Source organism: Sorex araneus, chromosome X (assembly GCF_027595985.1).
Source record: "Sorex araneus isolate mSorAra2 chromosome X, mSorAra2.pri, whole genome shotgun sequence".
Taxonomy (NCBI): domain Eukaryota; kingdom Metazoa; phylum Chordata; class Mammalia; order Eulipotyphla; family Soricidae; genus Sorex; species Sorex araneus.
In genome coordinates this window covers 196,039,968-196,066,162 of record NC_073313.1, presented here as the reverse complement: position 1 = coordinate 196,066,162, position 26,195 = coordinate 196,039,968, and the positions used below count along the sequence as shown (strand labels likewise).

General features: G+C 35.8%; 1 protein-coding gene across 1 annotated transcript in view; it reads left to right on the top strand.

Annotated features, from left to right (window-relative positions):
- Nucleotides 1-26,195, top strand: part of FAP (fibroblast activation protein alpha) — a 92,899-nt gene that overhangs the window by 17,402 nt on the left and 49,302 nt on the right. Inside the window, exons 3-11 of the mRNA XM_004608094.2 lie at nucleotides 8,163-8,264; nucleotides 9,700-9,794; nucleotides 13,143-13,217; nucleotides 14,847-14,899; nucleotides 18,164-18,236; nucleotides 18,938-19,058; nucleotides 19,916-20,070; nucleotides 22,313-22,416; nucleotides 24,774-24,909. Of these exons, the coding sequence (XP_004608151.2) occupies nucleotides 8,163-8,264; nucleotides 9,700-9,794; nucleotides 13,143-13,217; nucleotides 14,847-14,899; nucleotides 18,164-18,236; nucleotides 18,938-19,058; nucleotides 19,916-20,070; nucleotides 22,313-22,416; nucleotides 24,774-24,909 (914 nt within the window). The remainder of the gene's footprint in view (nucleotides 1-8,162; nucleotides 8,265-9,699; nucleotides 9,795-13,142; nucleotides 13,218-14,846; nucleotides 14,900-18,163; nucleotides 18,237-18,937; nucleotides 19,059-19,915; nucleotides 20,071-22,312; nucleotides 22,417-24,773; nucleotides 24,910-26,195) is intronic.

The window sequence follows — 26,195 nt, the reverse complement described above, 5'->3', positions numbered from 1 at the left end:
GGGAGAAGTAGGCTATAAGATGTCACTTCCAGGAGCTTGGTTTTAAGTCTCTGGATGTTGGCCGTTGGTGGGATTACACAGCACCGGGGGCAGTCCCTGGGTGTGACCACCTAGCTACTGGGAAATGGGAAATCTGGGCGGAGGAGGCCCAGTCCAGATCCGAGCAGATTTGGAGGTCTCAGCCCTGAGTCCCACACATGTGGGTTCCTCTGCCAGTACCTTCATGTGTGAGGCTTGTCCGAATGTATGGAGAGGGGCCTTGAGCATGGCTTTGGCTAGGCTCCTGAGGTCTTCAGCCATGGGAGCTCTGCTTGGGGCGGGAAGGGAAGCTGGAGCCCACCCCCCTCTGAGGGGCCTCGGGGAAGACAGCCAGATGCGTGGACAAGAGGCTCTCTTTAAAATTTAAAAATTTTTAAATACATTTTAAAAAGTTTTAGGCCTGAATTTCTAGTGTCTAAAGTAGATGAAAACGTTTTTAAATATCATTCTAAAATTAAATCTGGGTAATTATTTAAATAAGGGCTTGTCTAGGTACATGGAATTTACAACATAGACAGAAGAGCCTATAACTTTTGTCTGAGAATTAGTGAAAACAAAATAACATAAACTCTTATCAGCTTGATTTATGTTTTCATCCAAAAATATTATCTTTGTTTCCACTATATACCAAGTGCCATCCTGGCTGCTAGGCGTGCAAAAGTAAATAAATTACAGATTCCAGTCTCATAGTAATCTATCACTGTATCACTGTCATCCAGTTGATCAACGATTTGCTCGAACGGGCCCAATAACGTCTCCATTCGTCCTAACCCTGAGATTTTAGCAGCCTCTCTTTACTTGTAATTCCCAATGGTGCCACATTAGAGGCTCTTCAGGGTCAGGGGAATGAGACCCATCATTGTTACTGTATTTGGCATATGAATGCGCCACGGGGAGTTCGCCAGGCTCTCCTGTGCAGGCAGGAAAGTCTCAGTTGCTTGCCAGGTTCTCCAAAAGGGAGAACTAGGCTAATTTTTTGGTAAGGAATGTAAATTATTTTGTTCTGTTTCTTGCCTTCAATCAGGTGACCAGGACATCTGGGGGTCACCAGGTCCAGGATAAGTGGAGAGTGAGGGACTGAACAGATGGCATATGCAGCAGAAATCTTTATGTTTTCATGCAAATAACAAAATTCATAAAGATTCCATGCAAACAACCTCCAGAACCATGCCTCAGCATCATCTTACCTCACCTGTTAATCCCAAGGATCAGCATTAGACTCCAAAAAAAGACCTGGAGGAGCTGTGAGCAGAGAGAGAGAGAAAAAACCTCCAGACCTGACCTGGGAAGTCCCTGCCTTGGACCCGGAAATGTCCTGATGGCAGGCACCTTCCCACATCACGTCACAGTGCCACTTGGGGGAGACACTACCAGACGCTCCATCCTCTCCTGGGGATGCATAGCAGGCTGGGATTCTGACTGTCTGTCAGCACAGGAGTGATGGGCTCAGTGTACATGGGAGGATATTGCAGCCCTGAGATCTGGGATTCCTCCCTAGGCCCAGAGGAAGGTCCTTATAGGCCCAGCCAGGGGCTGCCTCCTAGGCCAGGAGCTCCTTTGATTAAGCTATCTGAGCTCCAAGGCTGCCACAGCAACCACAGCCCCCAAAGTGGTTCTGCCATGGGTGCAGCCACAGGGACTCAGCATGAACAAACCTTTAGTCTCGTTCTGCTCAAAAAATTATTATGCATGTGTATCTGTGTGTGTGTGTGTTTTAATTTTGGGGTCACAACAGGTAGTGCTCATGGCTTATTCTAACTTGACACTCAAGGATCACTCCTGTTGTGGCTTGGGGGACTGTTTGGAATTCTGAGTTGAACCTGGATTACCCTTGTGCAAGGTAAGAGCCCTCCCCACAATACTACCGCTCCAGCACTTACTATAGGTTATAGTAACTTATAACCTACACAATTCATCAAAATATAAAGATGAAAATGTATCATGTTCAGTAAATTTAGATAAGCACTAATATAGCAATAAGCCAATCTCATTTTCATAGAGTCCAGTGGAAAGTCTGTTTGTTAGTGATTGACATACACATCAACAATGTTAGTTACTATGGTTATGATCTTTCTAGAGATACAAGAAACAGAAGTTAGGAAATACAAGCATATTCTAAGTTTTTAAATTCTTGATATGTGACTATGATATATAATGAAAAAACTTAAATCAGATATATATTATTTCATTATATATGTAAACATGTAATCATTTTATGTAGAAGAGAAAATATCTAATTAAAACTCTTCTCACTTAATTTGATATCATTCTAAATGTTTCCAGTCTTACTCCAGCATAATTATATAAGATCTTACTACATGATATGAGAGGTTAGGAGTATTTTTCCATATCTGTGCTATGATTCATATAAATATAATGATCTCTTTAGGTTATGTTTTCTGTACATCACTTAACACTTCTTAGATTTTAGAAGAGGGTATTATCATCATGGTTGCTCCTCCCAGAACGGAGCATAAAATGAGGCCCCCATAACCAGGCCTCTGGACTCCATACCAAGGGTGCCCCAGAGCAGGCGGGTGAAAGCTCTCCCCACCCCAAGGGACCCAGCCCCAACCTCCACTACCCCACTGCCACCATGCTTCAGGCCGCTTTCCACATGCTCAGGCCAAGCCTCACACATGATCAAAGTCCCACAGAAACCAGGTAACGTGGAACTTTGTGACCTTGAACTCTGGGCTCAACGGGACCTGTAAGCAGAGATCCTCTGCCTGCTTCCACCAATCTCCAGCAACCCAGGGGTCACACCCATAAGCCACCTCCTGCTGGTGCCAGATAATCTCATCGGCTACCCTCCAGTACTCATGACTGCTCTTCTTAGAAGGGAGCATAAAATGAAGCCCCCATAACCATGCCACCAGACTCCACACAAGGGGTGCTCCAGAGGGGGATGGGTGAGAGCCCTCCCCGCCTCAAGGGACCCAGTCCCAGCAGCTGACCTCCATTACCCAACTGATGCTTCCCTCCAAGCTACTTTCCACATGCTCAGGCAGAGCCTCATGCATGAGTCAACATATGCCTGGATGTAAAAAACTAAGGCACGCCAAAGGGCGTGTGTACTCGCGGGCTCTCTGGGCGCCTCTGTCGCCTCTGTCTCACCGCCTGTGTTCGGTGCTCTGGAACTGCTGTGTATGGGCTGGATCGGGATGGCCGTTGGCCAAGTATAGGCAAAGGAAGAACGAGGACCAAGCTGGTTACTGATTAGTTACCGTTTATTTAATCTTCCATCTTTCTCCTGTGCCGCACTCCTAGCTCCGTCCTCTCTCTGGATCTACCACAGCTCTGGATTCTCTCTCTTCACTAGTCTCTCCCCCTACTTGTCTCTCTTCACCTTGCCCTCTAGGCTACACACAGCCAGTAGCAAAATCAACATAAGAAAGCCTTCCTGAGGGCCAGGCATTCCAAAGCCCTTCCTGACTGCCAGCAGGTAAAATACCTCTTAAGGTTTTTCTTCTTTCCTTAGTCCAAGAACTTATTCACATCTGAATACTAGTTATTTTTGTATGGACATAGCAAGAGATACATTGAGGCTTGCAAGGCAGCTCTCCTGGTAACATCTTGCCACAGACTCAGACTACAGTGCTCAGGACAGATTAATCATTCCTAACCCCAGCAGGGTCCGAATCTAGTTATCACTGTTTGGATCATGATGGCATTTGTCCATGACCAAGCTCTTAACTTATAGTTAAGCATTAGGCACTTTGGCAGGCCCATCTCAATGCCAGGGTAGCACACAACTCACCGCTTGCCCTGGGTCCGTCCCTTCCCTTGTCGGGACCCTGCTTTTGGGTGTGCTAGGAAGTAAGGGCAGGTGAGGCTTAGGGTGATAGAACAGATGCCCAGGAAGAAAATATTACGTAGAGTCAAATGACTCCCAGGTTACAAAAGCATGGCATTTGCTAAGTGTTCCTGTGTCTATAAAAAAAAAGGACATTGCTCTGAATAAGCTATGCAAAGGGCTCAAGGAGAAGAGAAAAACAATATTTACAAGTCAAGTCAACAGAACACTAAGAAACTACAAATGTACACAGAGGAATGGGAGCACTGTGACGGGAGTTACCCAATAAACCTGAACTATCAGAGGCTATGTTATCCTACACCTGGACACATCATCATAAAGGAAAAAATATATATGAATATATATATATATATATATATATACACACATATGCCTCTCAGAGAGACCAGCAAACTACTGAGAGTATCCCACCCACACAGAAGAGCCTGGCAATCTCCCCATGGCTATTCGATATGCAAAATACAGTAACAATAACAGATCTCATTTCCCTGATCCTGAAAAGAGCCTCCAATCATTGGGGAAAATGAGGGCTGGGACGAATGCAGATGTTACTGGTGCCTGCTCAAGTAAATCGATGAACAACAGGATGACAGTAATACAGTAATACAGTATTAGTATTATCATCATGACAACTAGTAGTATAACGAAAATGTATTTAAAACTGATTTTCAAGCATTTGGACCCATGAAATGACTTTTGTCAAGTTTCCATATAGATTATTGAAAGTTCCGGCTACTAGGCATCATTTATATAAATGATTAACTAGGAGTTAGCATGAATACGTTCTCATACAACTTACTGTGTAATATAAATTAGAGGTTCTTTTGAAAAAGCTAATGAGAATTAGCATGATTAGTAGGTGATATGAGGAAGAAAATGACTAAATATTTTTAAATAACTTTAAACTTACATTTTTATCAATTTTATTTATTTGCATATCCTTGTTAGTATAAAATGTATTTGTGATCATAATTATTCTATTTCAGTAATGGAGCTGAAAAAGAGCCAAAGTAAAACTGATAAATTTTATTATAATATAATTCAATTATCCTTAATGTATATATTAATAGCCTAGCTGAAATTCCATTTCCCAAACTATAATTTGAGTAGGTATTCAAAAGCAAAACCAGGCTTTTATCCACTCTGGAGAAGCTGAGATTAAAAAAATATTCGAGAGGTCAAAGTTAGTTTGGGGAACAATTATGAAACAGTTTTGAAAACTATTATACCAATAAATTATAATAGCAAAAATATTAATTGACTGATTATTCTGTGTCAAGCTTAGAACTAAGTGTTTAAATTGAGTTTTCTCATTTTACGTCAACTTCTGTAACTTGGATGGGGGTGGGTTGACCTGTGCCCACCCAAGCAGAGCCCCCAACAGCCACTTGCTTCCAACAATCCAAAATCACCGCCATACTCCAGCCTGACTCCACTGTCTCAGGATGGACCTCATCAAGATATAATCTGCTGAAAATTTTGTAATGTGGATCTTAGAGCACCAATAGCCGTGGCCCAGAGACATAGCAGCAAGTCCCAGTAGACACCACAGCACCAGAGATCTCTCCAGACCCCATACTGAACCAATTTTACCAGAGCCTCCCAGATGGAGCAGGTGTGCTCTCCCCACCTATTCCAGATGGAACCCCAGTGACCCAGAGCTTCCACAAGCAAGGTCCAGGTATGCGGGTTCCAGGACCGAATCTCCAGGCCACATGGCAGCAGAGGACCTGAACTGTCCCTCCCAGGGTCCACGCCCACTCAGCAGATTGGTTGCCCTGCCCACAATTTGCCTCTGGGCTCCATCTTAGTGCGACCTTAGCTAACAACCTTGGCCCAGAGACTTCCAAATGAATCCCAAAATGGATTAGTGCCATACAGAGATGTCTCTGGAACCAATTATTTGTCGTCTAGAAATTTACATTTACAATCACGATTGTGTGCAGACTCATGATATTCAAAGTGAGCAATGGAAAATAAGTTATCTAGCATCTGCCCCTAGCAGGTAGGCTTGAATGGTGGTGGGAAATTTTGAGCAAAACATAATGCCCAATATTAGAGAGAGAGTATTGGGGAAATTGTCTGCCATAGAGGCAGGGTGAGAACTGGGATGTGGGTGGTCGAAAATGTGCACTGGTGGAGAGATGGGTCTTCCATAATTGTATGGCTGAATCTCAAACATGAAAACTTTGTAACTTTATCTCATGGTGATACAATTAAATAAAAAAAGTAATGTGGCGTTCATGCCCAATTCAATCAGCTTAATCAATGGCTGAACAAATAGCAGCATTCTTACATTATTAAAAAAATAAAATAAAATTACAAGGTAAACAGAGTATGTTGTCTCTCAAGCTTCAAAATCAAAATCAAGGACCAGAGGTACTATCACCATGTTCTGTTATAGCAAGTTTATATATTAGAGGTGAGTAGACCAAGACTGACATGCAAAACCCATTCAGAAAACTAGTAGTAGACTTATTCTGTAAAAAAAAAGACGAAACTCATCCATGTATCCATCCTTAATTTTTTATATTTATTCATTCATCAAGTATAATTATCTACCTCTTAAGTCCTGGACACTGGGATTATAATAGCAAACAAAATTAGAAATGTTCCCTGAGCTTATATTTGAGAAAACTGTGGGGTATGAAAAAACAAATTAGCAATTACTTGGATAAACATATGATAACAAAGTAAGATAAATGTTCTTAAGCAAGTAACAAAAAGAAATGGTTCATGACAATGTGGTAATATATAATAAAGATAATGTGAAAATATATAACAATGTGGTTATATGGTAACATATAACAAAGAATACAGACTCAAATTAGGAAGATGGGAAGGGCCTTTCAGAGGAAGAGCCCTTAGATTAAGCATAAGAGACTAAGTAGAAGGTCCTAATGGAAAGAAAAATAGTGAATGTTTGAAGTACAGACTGCTCATAACATTTGGAGCATAGAAGCTAATGAGAGAGGAGTAAAACACAAAACATAGAATGAAGATATAGCTTGCTCCAGATCAACTAGGGTCTATATTCTAGGTTTATATTTTTTAGTTTATATTTTAGGAGTCAAACAAACTATGGAAGAGTTTAACAGTTTGGATAAAGTTAGTTTTCATCATTGTGAGTTTATTTTTAGATAGGCAAATGCCAGAACCATAAGTGCTATTCTAGATATATATATATAGGACATTTTTCTGTTTTAGTTCTGTAAATGGTGGCCAAAATATTGGATAAGGTGGGAGGGTTGGAAAATGACAATGTGAATATGAAGGAAGTTGAGAAATTAGTTGCCATACTATCCACATGGCATATCTGACTGTTTCAGGGCTCTATAATGAGTTTGTTCTGAGAATAGAATCATGTTTTTAAAACATAGCCTTTCTTTACTGAGGATTCAAATATAGGTGAAATTTGCTTGTGACATATGAGCAACATTAGATTAGCCTTCACATGGAAAATCTCTACTCTTGGAATTTCTAAAATCACTAACTATATGATGTGGTTTTCTTTGATCCACTTTCTTTTTATAATTGGTAGAATACAAAACAATCTATGTAATGAGTACATCTCTAGAGTTATCTGAAGGTAAGGATCTGTCTGATTTTAGCTGACCAACTGGTATGCTAAAATTCATACTTGATAAGTCAGTGGAAATCCAAGAAAAGCCTATAGCACTGTAGCACTGTCATCCCATTGTTCATTGATTTGCTCAAGCGAGCACCAGTAATGTCTCCATTGTGAGACATTGTTACTGTTTTTAGCATATCGAATATGCCATGGGTAGCTTGCCAGGCTCTGCCATACGGGCAGGATACTCTCGGTAGCTGGTCAGACTGTCCGAGAGGGATGGAGGAATCGAACCTGGGTCAGCCACGTGCAAGGCAAATACCCTATCCACTGTGCTATCACTCCAGTTTAAGAAAAGCCTATGTTAGAAAATACAACAAAGCGCTTAAGGGGCTAAGTTTTTTAGTCAAATCCACATGGTCTGTAATCACTACTTTACTGGGCTTTAAGGTGATGAAAATCTCCTCACTATCCTTAGAAATTTTGGCCACTCTTCACTATCTGATGCTTTAGTGGTCCTCCATATCTCATTCATCTCAATATTTTCCCACCAGTTTCCCCCTCGAGGCAATCAGGCTTTATACCTCAGTGACCTGTTTATTAAAATTACATCACTTTTATGGCTATTAAAACAGAAGTTAAACAAATTTTTAGTGAATGGGAGCAGGCTAAGACATTTAATGACTAACTTTAATTTTAATAAAAATGATTTCTTTTTTCCCTGCCCCCTGAAAGTTCATAATAAAGCTGAAGGAAGTACAACCAGAGCACTGACATTGAAGGATATTTTAAATGGGACATTTTCTTATAAAACCTTTTTTCCATACTGGATTTCAGGTAAGAAAGTGAAATATAAATGTATGTTTTGTTGTCATTTAATGCTAATGTATCTCTGTATTAACAAAGCACTGCACTGTAGCACTGTCATCCCCGTTGTTCATTGATTTGCTCAAGTGGGCACCAGTAACATCTCCATTGTGAGACTTGTTGTTACTGTTTTTGGCATATCGAATACACCACAGGTAGCTTGCCAGGTTCTGCCATGCGGGCGGGATACTCTCGGTAGCTTGACCGGGCTCTCCGAGAGGGACAGAAGAATGGAACTTGGGTCAGCCACGTGCAAAGCAAATGCCCTACCCACTGTGCTATCTCTCTGAGCATATTAACAAAAGATATAATAATTGAATTGGGGAAAAGAGCGATTATTTAGAGACCTGCATATGGTTCCCATAGTAGGTAGAATATATGCTCAGCATGTGGGAGGCCCTGAGTCTGATCACCAGCACTGTGTGCCCACCCTGCTCCACTGAAGTCTGTAGCACAAAGCCATTGCCCATAACACTGGGGATATGTATATACATATATACATATGTATGTGTGTGTATATATAAATATGGTAATATATATATTTTTTCTGTTTGGGTACATATATACATATAAATAGTGCAATTATTTATTTCATTTGATTATTTATAAAATTATGACCACCAAAGCATTTTTGATAGAGTCATTTAGAATAGATTTTCAATGACGTAATAGAAGTTTTAGCAAAAAAATCACCAATATATTGTTGGAATAATATGAATGTATGGCATGGTTTTTCAGAATAGAAGATATTGAATTTTTTTAGAAGCATCATTATAATTTTACCCAAAGAGAAATTTGATTATCCTTCTGAATAATTTGAGGAATAAAGAAATGACAGCCTAATAAGTCTTTTAAGGGCTATAAAACTGAAATTAGTGTATGGATCTCCAAAATTATATGTTTTCAGTTAATACAACTCAAATAAACAGTAAGGCTAACTAAATGATTTTTCACATTATAATTTATAGTAAAGCACCACTATACAGAATAGAACCTTTTATTTTTTTCTTTAAAAAATAAAATGTACATTAAAAAGATTTTTGAACTAAATTAAACCCAACTCAATCATAATGTATTTTTATTGAAAAATAGATACTATTTTGAAGCATATTATATTCTTTGTAAAGCATAGAAAGTTTAATTTCATTCTTAAGCACTCTGAGATAGAAAAAATGCTACTAATAACACTAATAACTATAGCATCTTTGTGTGAAGTGTAAAAGATAAATCCTTTTCTCCTTTCCATCATCAGCTTTTATTTGAAACAATATATTAAGAGGTATACTAAGAGGTACAAGAAGGAAAAGCAATGTAATTCTACAAAGTAAAAAGAGTTCTCTTTGTTATAACTGTATTCTCTATTAGGAGAGATCATTTCAAGCTTTGTTTTGCATTTCATTTAAAGGGCAAGAATATCTTCGTCAATCTACAGATAATAATATAGTATTTTATAATATTGAAACAGGAGAATCCTATATCATTTTGAGTAATGCCACCATGGTATGTATCCAACCTCAATATCCTCCTCAAAAACTTTTGCTTGCTCATCACCAACCAAGAAATACAGAACAAACTCTGCACACTTGGTCTAGTCCCATCCTGTCATCTTGGTTCCATGCAGCTCTATAATTCTCCAGTTCTCTCTTCCAGTCACACTAGAGTACTGTCTCTGCCTTCTCTGAATCACTTGATAGCTTTTTTTCTGCAAAACCTTACTGTGACAGGAGTTAGGTTACAAACTTAGTCCTTATAACCAGGTAAAACCTGGCTTTGTCATTCAAGAGTTGAAAAAATGTGGGTAAATGTTCACATAGCAACAACCTCACTATACCTCAGTTTCTTTCTCTATAAGAGAGGGATAATGAATCTTTTGTAAATTGAGATCAAAATTAGAAGTAATGAACTGTGAAATATAGCTCCAAGCCTGGAATTGTGTCTTGTGTATAGAAGGCCTGGGTTGGTCTCTGGGCCTGTGAGATTTCCCTGAGCACAACTGGGAACAACCCCCAATCACTGAACTGGGAGTAGCCCAAGAACACTGCTAAGTGTTCTCCAAACAAACAAACAAATAAAATATTACAGTGAAAAAAAATCTTATCTGGAGGGAGGGATGGAGGGCACACCCAGTTGTACTCAAGGCTTAGTTCCAGCTCTGCACTCAAATATAACTCCTTGTTAGTTTGGTGTTGGGATTCAGGGGTGTTCAGGGTTTGGAGTTCAGAGGTGTTCAGGGGTGTTGGGGATTGAACCCTGATCAGCCTTGTGCAAGGCTAATGCCCTACCCAACATACTGTTGTTCTGGCCCCAGAAAGTGAAAGAAATAATTTAAATGACTAACAGTGGACAGAATTCAGGACAGTGTTTAAGACTGGATAAACACAAAGTAAACGGTAACTATTATATTTGTGCATATACAATTCTGTCTTCCTGGAATATTAACCCTAATTTCACAACTGGAGAGATAATGTAGGTGTTAAGACCCTTGTGTCATTTATGCTGCAGTTTAATCCGGGCACTGAATATTATCCCCCAGACACTGAGAGGAGTCTCACTGAGCAGAGAGCCAGGTGTAAATCCTGAGCACCTTTGAGTGTGGCACAAAAACAAATATCAACAATAAAGACCTACTAATTTTGTTATTTCATGTTTATTAATTTTTTGGAATAAGCTCTAAATAGTTTTGTGATCTAACCTGTGAACATTTTTTCTAATTATATTTGGCAAACAATAAAGTTTCTTCCTAATTTATTAATTTTATTCCTATGTATTATATTTTTATCTCTTTTACACACACTCATTATCTCTCTCTTCTATCCTCTTGCCCTCATTCTTTTGAGTCTCCTCCTCCTTAATTTGTCATTAATATTTGTTGGGGTTTTTTTTTGGTTTGCATGCATATCAACATGCAAAATTTCACTTATGTGTACAATTTAGTTGTACACATAGGTGAAATCATTCAATACTTGTCCTTTCTCCTGATTTACTTTCATTTTTGCATAATTCTCTCAGACTCTTTCCATTTTGTCGCAGATCTTCAGATTTTCATAGCTGGATAAAATTTTGTTGTGTATAGTATCATATCTTTATTCAATCATTTTTTGTCAGGCATTTTCACTGTTTCTATATTTTGGCTGTTGTAAATGATGTTGCAGTAAACTTTGGAGTAGATTAATATTTTTGTCTTGCATTCCAAGCAGTAGTGAGAATCCCTTTATCTTCCCACCTGCCAATCAAGTTCTTTAGATGTAAGGTATTCTCAGAGGCATAATCTCATTATGATCTTATAAATTTCCCTGATAATCAGTGACAACATAAATAAATGTTAATTTATTTAATCATTGTATAACTGTAACAGGGCTGGAGCGATAGCCGAGCAGTAGGGCACTCGTCTTGCATGCTGCTGACCCGGGTTTGATTCCTCTGCCCCTCTCGGAGAGCCCGGCAAACTACCGAGAGTGTCTCGGCCGCACGGCAGAGCCTGGCAAGCTACCTGCGGCATATTCAATATGCCCAAAACAGTAACAAGTCTCAAAATGGAGCAGTGCCCGCTCAAGCAAATCGATGAGCAACAGGATGACAGTGACAGTGACAGTGATCACTATATCAACGTCATCCCATTGTTCATCGATTTACTCGAGTGGGAGCCAGTAACATCTCCATTCATCCCAGCCCTGAAATTTTAGCAGCCTCTCCTTACTTGTTTTTCCCAGTGATTGGAGGCTCTATTCAGGATCAGGGGAATGAGACCTGTTAGTACTTGGATTGGAATTAATTTAATAATACTTAATAAATAGACTGGAGCAATAGCACAACGGGTAGAGTGTTTGCCTTGCATGTGGCTGACCGGGTTCGATTCCTGTCCCTCTCGGAGAGCCCAGTAAGCTACTGAGAGTATCTCACCTGCATGGCAGAGCCTGGTCAGCTACCCATGGCATATTCGGTATGCCAAAAAAAAAACAATAACAAGTCTCACAATGGAGACGTTACTGGTGCCTGCTTGAGCAAATCCATGACCAATAGGATGACAGTGATATACTGATACTTAATAAATAATTTTAATATTATATATTATTAATGATATAGCAGGAGCTGAAGTGTATCTGTTTTCATGCTAACATGAATAACACTTAATAAATAATTTAATTTATTTAATTTATTTAATAATATTTAATAAATCAGTGATGAAATAAAATCAGCATTTTACTTCACACTTTATTTTTTTTTAGGAAATACCTATTTAAATCTTTGTCCTATGTTTGGTTCTGTATTTGCTTTTATGTTGCTAAGCAAGATGAAGTCTTTTTGTTGTTATTTGGAGCCACACCAGTTGTTCTCAGGGCTAATACCTGGTTACGTACTCAGAAATCACTCTATTTGATGCTTGGGAGACCATACTTGGTTACAGAAACAAACCTGGGTCAGCTGAATGCAAGATGAGATTCTTACCTGTTGTACTATCTTTCTGGACCCACCCCCACCTTTGTGCTTCTAATCCTTTAAACCCAAGATTAGTTGATGCTTTCATTCTCCATGCAATCAATAAGCCGCATGTGAATTTGGTCACACTTTCCTAAATACTTTTGTAATATTGTATTTATATTTTTTGCAGAACTTTTCATTTATAGGTAAATTACTTAGTTACAATTTTAACATTATTAGCCTCTTTGAATGTTAAAGTCTATTTTATTTCTTCCACTCTCCTTTAATTCTATGTCAAGAATTTATTTGTATACACTACTGTACATGAGCCTTTAATAAATTACACTGGAAGTATATGTATGTGAAGTATATCAATGACTTGAAATTTAGTGGTTTTGGTATTCTAATTGACTTTTTTCATAATTTCAGAAAAGCGTCAATGCTTCAAATTATGGTTTATCACCTGATCGACAATTTGCATATCTAGAAAGTGATTACTCAAAGGTATTGACTACTTAATTTGACCTTATTATAACTATCTGATTTGGATTTGTTTGGATTTGGATTTATTATATCTAAATATTTATAGATATTTATCATCTGTAATTATTTTTTTAAAACATAGTTTGGTTTATAAAAAAGTAAGCAAGTGTCACGTTTTCTGTCTAAAACTTCTTCAAGAAATTATTACAAATTTAGCTGCTCAAGTATACATAATAATTCAGAATTTGATATTTTTGCCTGCTTATCCTCATGTGGTAGAAACTGCTTCCCACTGCTTTCCATTCAAGGGCACTAAAATTATTCAGATATGAGAGAATTGTACCTATGTTTCTAAAGATAATTAAAATGATAAATCCATAGTTAACTCACATTTGTGCTTAAGCAAGATAAAATACAGTTAGCAGTAGCCTAGAATTTAAAAACAACTGATGTAGAAGACTGGAGAGAGGATACAGAGATTAAGAGTCTCTAATACTACTTGGTTTCTCTCACATCTCTCAATGCAGCCTGGAAACCCCCAAGCACTTTTGCACAGAATCACCAACCTGGTTATCTGAGTATCTTTGGAAGGGACTCCCTGGCCTCCTGAGGACTATTTAGGCAGCTCACTCCCCAAAACAGAACAAAACAAAACCAGTCCCAATATTGGAATATCAGTCACGGGGCAGAGCAATTCTACAACTACCCATCAAAACATTTACATTTACTTAGACTTCCTTTCAGAAATTAATCATCCTATTTTTTCCTTTGTATTCATATTCAAGGTAATTCTTTTACAAAAGTATCAAAGGATCTATCAAATAAAATTTTAATAAGTATTTTCAGATCGAGGTCCTTTTGTTTTAACTACCATTTTTCTATGCTACTTGAGATGCAAATTTCCCTTAATTCAAAAGAGAAAAAGTCAATCTTTCCCCTTTATAGTTGTTCAATCAGTTGATTACTTTCTAATGAAGCAAATCCTCGCCACCAGTAGTCATCAGAGAAACATGTCTCAACCTGCTGAAATTTCTTTTCCAAGAATTTGGAAGGCTTTTTAATGAAATAAAATACAAAACAATACTTTCTTTATTAGCCACAACATCCCTATGTTTAGTAACCGAAAGAAAGAGAGCTTTTTCTTCAGGGATATTATTTTGTTTATTTTTGTAGTTTTAACTGTTAAAAAAGAAACTGTACTCAAAGAAAGGCAAGTAATTTATGTTTATTCAAATTCTCTTCTACCAATTTTAAAGAACACTATTCATTTCCCCAGTTCAGGGAATCCTATGGGCCAAGAAAGTCATAGTTGTTTTGTTTCAATCAAGGTAAAGCATAAAGGAAAATTCTTAGGATAGAGTATGTTAGAGAGAATCTTTTTATATTTCGTTTTTTTTTTATGTCTTTGGATATGCTTTTTATGGAGTGAGGGTTGCATCACTGCTGAGATTAGTTCTGGAACTTGGACAAACGGCACAAAAGTCCACAGTAAAACTCTAAATGAAGACTCTGGGAATTAAAACATATCATTTCCAGTGCTTGTGAAAATTATTTCTTTTTTACTTCTAACCTTTGATTTAAATGATTTCTGATTATACATTATTAATGTAGTACTAAAAATTTTAATTGTCTTTATGTCCTTTCTGACAGCTTTGGAGATACTCTTACACAGCAACATATCACATCTATGACCTTAGGAATGGGTAAATTTTCACATCTATTTGTTTATATTTTTAAATATATATAGTCAATCCTCTATATATCTGGGTTCCATAAATGTAGATTCAGTCAATTATGGTTTGAAAATAATAGTACTACAATGATTGAACCTGTATTGATAATATTGCATATGTACAGGCTTTTGTCTTGTCATTATTTCTTTAGTAGTATTATACAACAACCATTATATAGCATTTTCATTTTATTAGATATAAGTACACTAGTTATGGTTAATGTTCATGAAAGGGTATACATAGGTTATACACATTATCAAAATCACTTTATATAGGAATTTATGCATCTTTGGTATCTGCAAAGGTCCAGGAATTAATTTTTTTAATTAAACAAATGAATGGGGAGAAGGACTAAGGGAATGATTTCTTTGCAGGAGAAATAATATATAAAGGGCTAAGGGGAAGGGAGAGATAGGAGTATTTGAGAAACTCAAAGTAGGTCAGTTGATTTGAAATTGGAGGAGAGCCGGCTAACTAGTGGGAGGCAGTACAAGGTCAGGAATGAGTTGAGGCCAGGATAATAATAAGGAAACTATTAAAAAGAGTTTAGATCCCATTCTGATGACAATAGGGAATCACTGAAGGGTTTTAAGTGGAAATGACATGATCAGATTTGCACCTTAAAAAAATCACTCTCACCAAGTATGTACAATGAATTGGTTTAATTACTCATCTTACTGTGATATCCTCTTTGCTGTTATATAAAAGGAAAAATAATTATATGGCTTGAAGAGGTATTGAAAAATCTTATGGTCTATTTCACCTTTTGTTTGACAAGAACACAAAAATTTGAAAAAAATTTATCTATCTCCTTTTAAATGTTCAGTAATGAATGACTCTGATCTCCTTAAACTGTCAAATTAAGAAATTGAAACTGCTCTATAAAGCAGAATTTAAATCCATCTAGAGAACTCCAAGTTTCTTTCTTCTCTGTCATCCATATTATCTCCAAATTCAAAAAGTATTTCTTGAGCACCTACTATATAAAATGTAAAATGGAGATATAGGGTTATAAGTGAGTCCATATGCCAACACCTATTCTTAAGAAATCTTTATAATAATGAGGTAGAAACTTTACTCTTTCAGAACAATTTCTAAAGGCTTAGATCACTTCTTTTTTTTCATCATTGTGAAAATTTTAATAATCTCCCTCTATTAAGATTCACCAAATTTAAATTGCAATTTTAAAAATTGCTCTTTTTAAAAATTCTTTACAGAAGATTTATGGCCTAAAATATTTATGAAAATATTTTGGTTTTGTGCAACAAATTAAATGAAACTACTATTATTTTTCCTGCACAGTTATCTAATTTACCATCTAATTGGGGGGTGGGTTGGGGGATCAGGAACTCAAACAAAATTTAAGAAGTAAGGATGGGGCTGGAGTGATAACACAGTGGGTAGGGCGTTTGCCTTACACGCAGCTGACCCGGGTTCAATTCCAGCATCCCATATGGTCCCTCAAGCACCTCCAGGAGTAATTCCTGAGTGCATGAACCAGGAATAACCCCAGTTCATTGCCGGGTATGACCCAAAAAGCCAAAAAAAAAACAAAAGTAAGGAGAGGCAAATAGGTTAAAATTCAAGATAAAACTAAATACTACTAATTCTAAATATTCTATAAACTTCTGAAGAGTCTACCAATATCTGTCACAGGAAAAATTTAATCTAGTTTTGGTTCCAAGTTAGGAAAGGAATCTGAGCAAATGGTCACCTTCATAAAAATCAGCCCCTGCCTTTTCCTTGATACCTTTAATGGTTTGGGAAATATAGAAAGTGGCAACTGATGCTCACTGTCATGAAGGAATATGTGCTGAGATTTATCAAAATGTTGCTCTCTAGATTGTTGCATAAATGATTCCATGTTACACACCAACCTAAGTCAGCCTTAATATGTCAAAGGTAATATGGCAGTGAAACAAAATTCTAAAGCAGATGAAAGTTACTTCTTTTCTGGGTCATTCCGTAAATATTTTTCACAAGAGTCTTTATCGTTAGGGGTCTAATAGTATGTTTGCAGTCCAGTTTACCACTGGAGCAACAAGGATCTGCTTTCTCCATGACAAACTCTAGTTTCTCTAATAAATTTCAGTTGCATGATTCTCTACTGTTTTAGTCCTTGTCCTTTATCATCTAGTAGCTACAGGTATCTAAACTTGGAGAGAAGAGGAGAAAGAAAAGTATGAACATCAGGCACATATTTGGTCCGGATTAGAGACACTTTTTGGGGAAGGTCAGATCCTTTCTTTAGGGTCCTTGAATTATACCTTGGAAACAGGTGTTGGTTTTCTTCTCCTTGATAGCAGTCTTGAAACAAATGTAATCATCAAAAGGAAGATACTCAAAACTTAAGTATAGCATCACATGAGTGTTTAACACTTAAAAAAATCTGAACACATTCTTGCAACAAAACCGCAAAAACTACAATGCACGTCAGTCAATTAAGTATTGCAGGGTGATTCTCAACATCAAAGTGAGATTTTTGGCCAATAGGATATTTGAAATTTCTGCATGGATGAGGACTTCACGAGCTTAAGGCAGACTGCCCAGTATACGATCTGTTTTTCAGTTTTGCTTGAGATCAGATGTTCCTTTCCTTTTCTGATTTCAAGTCAGATCCCTGGGGAGATTGTCAAATGGCATCTTATTTTCAAAAATTTGAAATGCATATGCATTTGCAGAGATGGGGGTTGTGAATGAGAATGTGGAAGAGTACATATTAAACTTCAGTACAATTATAGAATTTTAGAGCTGGAAGACAACTCAGAGACCATCTCAGCTTAGTGTGTACAAATTTTATAGAATTCTGAGGGTTCAAAGACTAGAGTTTAATTAGGGGTCTGCCAAGAACTAGCAATGTGATCTGGAAGAATCATATCATTTCTTTAATCTCATGCAATTTTCCTCTGTAAACTGAGCAAGTTTTATTAGTTTCTAAAAATATTCCTACTCTCACTGCTTATGAAGTTTTAATCGATTCATCCCACACTATGGGTCAAGAAACTGAGACCAAAAGAAGTTAAGTAACTTTGAAGTAACTAGTGAATGGTTGCAACTGCTGCCCAAATTTCCAGAACCTTGTACCCATTTTTCTTTCCATTGGGTTTGAAGAAGCAGAGAGGATAGATAACCCTTCAGTTTTAATGTTCTTATTCATTTATTATTTTTTGTTTGTATTTGAGTGGAGCATTAAACTATAAGGTGTTTTATTTATTTATTTATTTTTCCTTCTAGGCAGTTTGTGAGAAGAAATAGACTTCCTCGTCAAATTCAGTATTTATGCTGGTCGCCTGTTGGTAGTAAATTAGTAAGTGTTTAAATTATAGAAGTGTTTGATCATTTAAATAAAAGAGGAGCCATTTGATTTTGGCCTTTGTTAAATTTCTTTGCCTGCAAGAAAAAAAATACATTCATGACTATTTTAGTCGTTAAAAACGGGAAGAGTTTTGATAAATTGAAACCCATCTGAGAATTCCGCAAAATCTCAAGTTCATGGATAGACTTCTTTAAATATCGCAGTCAAAAACTTTATCCATATACTCAGCCAGAATGCGTTGTGCCAGAAAGCTCAGGAAAAATATGGTTTTCACAAGTTTCCCAGACTAGCTTCAGACAACATGAAATTTTGTCCAAGCTCTTATTTAAGGACTCTAAATAAAGATTAGATCTGGCTAGCTATTAATATTCAGAGATTTATTTGACTCTCTGTCAATATACATATTTATTTGAGTAATCAAACAAGTAATCTATAGTAAACCTTTTTCTTTATATAATATAGACTTAAACATTCATAATTGATTATGCATGATTGAATGGGGTTTTAACCTATTATATTGATATTTTTGCTTGTCAGTACTAGCTGCATCTATGTCACCATCACTTTTGAAAATCTGAGGTTAATAATTATCACCATAACATATGTGTATGAGTGTTTATATATGTTTGTTTATGCACATATATGCACATACTATTGTATATTGGATATTTTGGAAATTATCACTCTTCTAGGCATATGTCTATCAAAACAATATCTATTTGAAACAAAGACCAGAAGACCCACCTTTTCAAATTACATATAATGGAAGAGAAAATAAGATATTTAATGGAATCCCAGACTGGGTTTATGAAGGTAAGCTAATCTTTTTTCAGTTCTTCTGGCTTAGGGTCTTAGCTGAAAATAATGGCATACATTTAGAGGATTTAGGTGAAGGGCAAATTATTTTAGCAAATGATGATGCTTCTGAGGTAATTGTTCTTAAACAAGACATTTGTTCTAAAAGAGAAAACCCTTGTCAGCAGAAAACTGGTATTTATTTTCAAGAATATTATAAAGTGGTAGTAATAATTTACATTCCAAGAAGAATCTTATTTTTAGATGCCATGTTAGTACCTTTTACAGGTTTTGTTTTCTTAAAAAATAAATCTTTTCCTAACATTTAACAATTGCCTATAATATTTTTAGTAAAATATTCTTAGTTTATGATACTCTGATGAATTTGATCTTCTTCGTGGGTCATGTAGGAACTAGAACATAACTAGATTTTAGAAGTTCCTTTTGTTATGACCTTTATTTTTAAATAATATAACAAAACTAAACCTGTTTTTGCTTCTTTTGTAATTCTCAGGAAAGACAACTTTAAATGCTCATGCATTCTGCATTATAATTGTAGCTCTTTATTTTGACTAATTCAGGATGATAAAAACTAGGAGTTTTCCCCAAAAGAAAATTAATTATTTCAGATATCTATTATTTTTTAAAATAAGATTTTATTGATGCCCATTCATAACAAGACTTAGTTTTGTTTGTCATGGAGTATAAAGTTAAACGAATCCTCTAAAACCAGACTAATTGATATAATGAAGGTTGTATATGTCACATCAACACTATTATTTCAGTTAATAAGTTGCTATTGACAGTGTACTTTGAAGTATCTATAACAATTTTAATAGTGGAATGTAATTATAATTAATATGCTTATTTGTCAGAGGAAATGCTTGCTACAAAATACGCACTCTGGTGGTCTCCTAATGGAAAATTTTTGGCATATGCAGAGTTCAATGATACAGAGATACCAGTTATTGCCTATTCTTATTATGGAGATGAACAATATCCTAGAACGATTAATATTCCATACCCAAAGGTATGTTGAATACTGTAAGCAGATGATTTTTTTCTTATATCAAAATGAGCAATCAATACCATGAATAGAGGTGGGATCAACAAGTTTGGAGAGTTTCTTGTTCTTGTGCATTGTAAGGCAAACATTGTACTGTGCTCTATTATTTATGTGGACATCTGTTGCTTTGGACATCTGGTTGTGCTGGATGAAGTAGCTTTGCAAAATCCATTGCAGAATCTTTGAAAAACATATGGTCTAAATCATAGAGGAAAAACAAGCTTAACTTAATTTTCATTTTTTCATATTTTATGCTCCAAATTCAGGGCAAAGTTCTATTTGCAATTCTCTCTTCATTTCTCATATATATATGCAAACTAGATTGGGAAATACAAATGTTGAACTTGATGTTTCTGTCAGGTAGAAGCAGGCATGATCTTTTCTGGATATGTAAGATAAATTAATTTTGTGAAGTTAATGTCTTTTTTTGAGGGACTTAGATACAGTATAAGCCCAAAATTTCTTGCAAAGACATTCTTTGCATATATACTTTTAATTTAGTCCTATATCTGAAGAAAGGAGACTTACATGTATAATCAGAGGATGGTTAGGTTACAGAGAGGAGAAGCATTGCATCCTAATTCAATTTAGATGAAAAATCTACAAGAAGGGCTTCAAAGCATAATCTCTCCCTCTTTCTTTCTCTCTCTCTCTTTCCTCTCCCTATCATTTTGCATAGTAATGAAAGTTATTTTAGAATGCAGTTCTTTAGTGCCTACTGTTTTACTAGAAAAGGAAACACTATCATGGATGAATTCAACGTGCCCTCTATGTTTAAAAGATGAAATAAGTGTTCATAAAAAGGAGTAGATTCCTAAACTAGTCTTTGTGGCCACTATAAGAAAAATTAAAATTAGATAGTATTTTATGTTTAAAAACTATGATTATTTTATGCTATGTTTGCTATGCTATGCTATGCTATGCTATATTGTGTTATGGAAAAAGACAATGAGCATGAGATGAGTGTTGCGACCACATGACTCTCCTGTGTGTGATCCTGAAAGAAACATAAATAAACCTGAAGACTTCATGTAGATGCTTAAAAGCTATGTAGTTAAGTCTGAAAGCTGGAAGTGTTTTTAAATGAGAGGTATGATACTTGGGATCTAAGATGTGAAAGACTCATATCTTTGGGCGTGTTTAAGGCAGGAGGAAGAGATTAAGAAATCTAGAGCTGAGCACTGAGTGACACTGACAGGGAAATTGAGACCTGAATTCTCTTGTTCCATTTAATATTGAAGTGGCAGGAATTTCTAGCTTTGTCTAATAGGTGGAACAACTCCAAAGAACCACAGGGTCCCAGCTAAACCTTGGGGAAGTAGAGAGATTAGAGGAAAGGCTTGATAACTCTGTAGATAAGTCCATAGAGTATGGAGTCATTCATACTGGATACCAAAACCATATAGATTTAAATTACATTAAAATTACGATATGTGTTTTTATATAGTAAATAAGAGGGAAACTCTAAGATGCTGGCTGGACATGCATCATGCTTTCATGTAAGTTTAGGTCTTATAGTAGCACAGAAATCACAAAACAATGCAAGTGTAAACATTCTGGTCACTATTGAAAAGTAAGATTTCCATAGTCAATGGAGGGGGACAATAGTAATAATGTAACAAGCTAGAAGATTGTCATTGTCCTAGATCATATTATAAAAGGATTTCTCACGTATAAGTAAGTACCTTTCATTGTTTTATACTTTATTCTTATCTCCCAAAGCCAATCAGAGAAGATTGGCCAGGAAGATGGCTCTAAGGCTAGAGTGCATGCTTTACATTCAGAAACCCTGGTTCAATCTCCAGCACCACATGATCCTTTGAGTAATGCTAGGAGACATCCCAAAGTATAGATCTTGGAGTAACCTCTGGGTGCCACCAGAGTGTGGCCCAAATATAAATAGTAGATAAAAACATAGAAGAGAGTACACATCACCTGACAGCATTTTCATAACCAAAATATTTTCTTGAGAATCAACATTTTTTCATCATTTAAAATGTATATTTTCACTCTGCTTGACATAATTGCTCTTCATAATTATAAATATGAAGTGAAGTTTCTGGTTATGATTGGAACATTTTCAAAAGCAATATACTCAATACTATTAACACGTATATATTCATAATATGCCTAAATTTCCAAGTGTCTTGAAAATAATGATAATACTTAGAATTTTATGATCTTATATGTCTCTATTTTCTTGTAGGCTGGAGCTAAGAATCCTGTTGTGCGGGTATTTATTATTGATACCACTTACCCTGAGCATGTAGGTCCCAGAGAGGTGCCAGTTCCAGCAATGATAGCTTCAAGGTATAAAAATCTGGGCTGGAGTGACAGCACAGAGGGTAGGGAGTTTACCTTGCACGTGGCCAACCCGGGTTCGATTCCCAGCATCCCATATGGTCTCCCCAACACCTCCAGGAGTAATTCCTGAGTGCATGAGCCAGGAGTAACCCCTGTGTATTACCTGGTGTTACCCAAAAAGGAAAAAAAATCTAAGATACTTCCCACTATTCAACTGAATTTTAACACTAATATTTCTTCATCAGTATATACTTCTTTGCTAGTAAGTTTGCAATATGCACACAAACCATAAATAGATAAAACCTATGCAAATCTAAATACATTCAAACTTAAAAATCAGGAATTGGGTTTTGAAATTTCTTTTAAAATATTAGCATTTTTCCACATTCATCACCACAGTACCCAATCTAAGTGATATTTTTCTCAGATATGTGGATGAAAATGGGGCCAAATGCAAAGATATAAAATGCATGTGAATGCTTAACCTAGTTTCTTTCCAAGGTGGCCTACCCTGTTTGCCTCCAGCCAAGGTTTGTTTATGGATGTTCATAGAGTATATTTGACAAAGAAGACACAAAAGTCAATCCTTTTCAGATATTGTCAATCCTTTGAGAACGCAGTCTATTCTCCATTATCTGTTTATAGAATTACTTGCAAATTGACTGTAGGCATATTTTGACATAAAACATTTTCATTTCCCAAAAATAATAGTCTGTATGGGTGTAGTCTGATAAATCCCAATTAAAGCAACTTCTGAGGCCCTTTTCAGGTTCTTGTGATCTATTAATTTAAATGGATGAAAGATTGGTATTTCCGAGCTCTGGCAGGCAGTGTCTTTCTATCTCTGCCCAAATCCTAGAAGCTTTCCGTCTTGGCCTCTCTTCCTTCCTCATGAAAGGGAGTCAGACAGGGTTGAATAATAGATCTCTGAACAGAAAAAGAACTTCATGAGAGACCTCTTTGGGCCTTGCATGGTGAATATGTGTTTGTATAATAAAAAAGTTGCTTTTACCCAACTCAATCCAGTTATAATACACATTTTTATCTTTTTATTAAAAGGTATTTTTATTTTTACCTTTTTATTAAAATGTCATTTTCCTTAGGAAATAACGAAATAATAAAGTTCCATATAAGAGGCCAAGGGGTATGTTTGGACATCCATAAGTGCTAACAATTTAATAGTGGTAGCTAATATTTCTGGAGCACACTGTAGAGAAAACATAATTGTCAAGCACTTAAAGTGTTTAGCATTCTCTGCAAATCCTTATAGCAATCTTTGAAATTGGTATGATTATTATAATTCCCTCTTTTTAAAAAATTATTAAATCACCGTAAGATAGTTACAAGCTTTCATGTTTTGGTTACAATCACACAACGATCAAACACCCATCCCTCCACCAGTGCACATTCCCCACCACCAATATCCCCGGTATATCCCCTGTTCCCACCCTCCCCCTGTCTCCATGGCAGATAATATTACCCCTTTTATATAAAAACAAATATATATAAGTGAATGGCCCAAAGTAGTAAAAGAGAGAAAATTAGACTTTGAAGTTAAAAATTCTTCCAGCTCTGTAAATTCTTTTATAAAGATCTCTAAACTCGGTGGATAATTTTATTGAGGTACTCTGTCAACAAGTTCATCCTTAGAGTCAAATGATCATTACTACCAGTTATTTACCCTATATGTGATTAATATTTAGTTAATCATCACCATAATGATTATTATGCTAACCAAATGTCATTGCTTCATACCATATTTAATGAAATCAACATCCATTATAGTATTATATAGTTTTCACATGCACACCATTATAAATCTGTATAAACTACATAATATTCACGACTTAAGATTTAACTCTATCTTTTACCACACAACTGATCCTTTCCAAATTTCAATTCTTAATCATGGGTTTTTGCAACTAAAACTTGACTTCCCACACAAACCTGCCTGAAGAGAAAATCTTTTGCCATACTTGGCTCTTTCTCAACTAGTTAAAGTGAGAGATTGAGTTTACTTATAATTTTACTTATATAAGATAAACTAGCTTATGCTTTTTCTGCTTCAGATTTATCAATAACTTTGCAGTATATCTGAAATTTTTTCCTAAGAGGTCAAAATATAAAATGGGAAAAATAATCAAGTGTAAAATCACTTCACTAGATAAATTAATTCCAGTGTAGATATTATTTAAAGCAGCATATACCTTTAAACATTCCCTTCAAAGAAAGAAAAATGCTGCTTACCTATGGAATAAGTCTCATAAATAAAAACATGCAAACTTTAAAAATATAAATTAAGTATATATTTTAAGACACTAATTTATGTCTGTGACTATCTCTTTGCATTTGTTTGCTTGCAGTGATTATTATTTCAGTTGGCTCACATGGGTTACTGATGGAAGAATATGTTTGCAGTGGCTAAAAAGAATACAGAATGTTTCAGTCTTATCAATATGTGATTTCAGGGAAGACTGGCAAATATGGGATTGTCCAAAGGTAGGTAATATTCAGACCAAAACTATGTACTTCTAAAGACAAAAGAACAAGTGTGGAGACATTTTATATTATAAACATTTTACATTATAAAGTCAAAATTACTACATTCAACTTTGGTTTGCAAAGAAAATGCTGTAGGTCTCTTATTTTCATTAAATAAACACAATTTTTTGTTGTTTATAGAATAACTTAAGCATTTAAATTAAATGGGGTGAAATACTGAATGCAAAGCAATGCAAAATTGAGAAAATTGAGTATGTGATTCTCAAATAAATCCATTTTTTATCATTCAAGAATATCTGGTAAGAAGCAAAGTAACAAATACAAAAAGTCAAATGACTCTGCTAGGAAACATATTCTTCAGAAGAAAATAGAGTAGAAATTAAAATGGGGTCTGGGGAAAATTGACAAGTAAACCTTCCAAAAGAAACCAAAATATATTCATCCTATGACTATTGTTGGTGATGTTATTTTTGTTGGGATGCAGGAGTTCACTCCTTGTGGTGCTCAGGGGATGGACCATACTACACCAGCCATAGAATGTGGGCCTCTTTCATGCAAAACTCAGTTCTCTAAGTCATATATGGAACCCCAGATATCCCTATTTTAAAATCTGAAGTTAGCTACTGAGAACACGACATGAAATATCAGATCAAATTATCCTGCTATTCTGTTATCTTAAGCAAGTACTCCATTGTATGCTAATTATGGGAGAAAATGAAAAGAAATCAGGCACTGATTTATTTTTGACTTTTAATTGTTTCTATTGCTTAAATCTAAACATAATCTGTTGAATTAATGAGCCAGGAAACAACTTCACCAATCTAAAAGCTTTAAAATAGGACTGCTCATAAGTACTCATAAAAAAAGAAAACTAAGAAATACAAAATGTTTATTTTAAATAGGAAATTTGATGGGTACATCTCATGAGACTTCTAATTACGAAGAAATGTTTCATTAAACCAAATATAGAATAAAAAAATTATAAAGTAAAAAAAATACAAAGCAATTAAAGTAAATCACTAAATTCCATCCAGAAATCAGGACATTATATTTTGCAAGGAAAAAGTCAGATGAATCTGTTTGGAAATATATCAGGACTATAATAGTCAACATAACTTAGGCTAAAAATATTTTTTTAAATCACTAGTGTGTATTTAAGATGCTTAACTAATTTTGATGGAATATGCTAGAAGCTTATTTTTGTCTATTTATAATTTGATATACAAAGCAGAAATATTTTGGCTTTGAAGCAGTATGCTAAGCAAAGAAAAAAAAATTGGGTA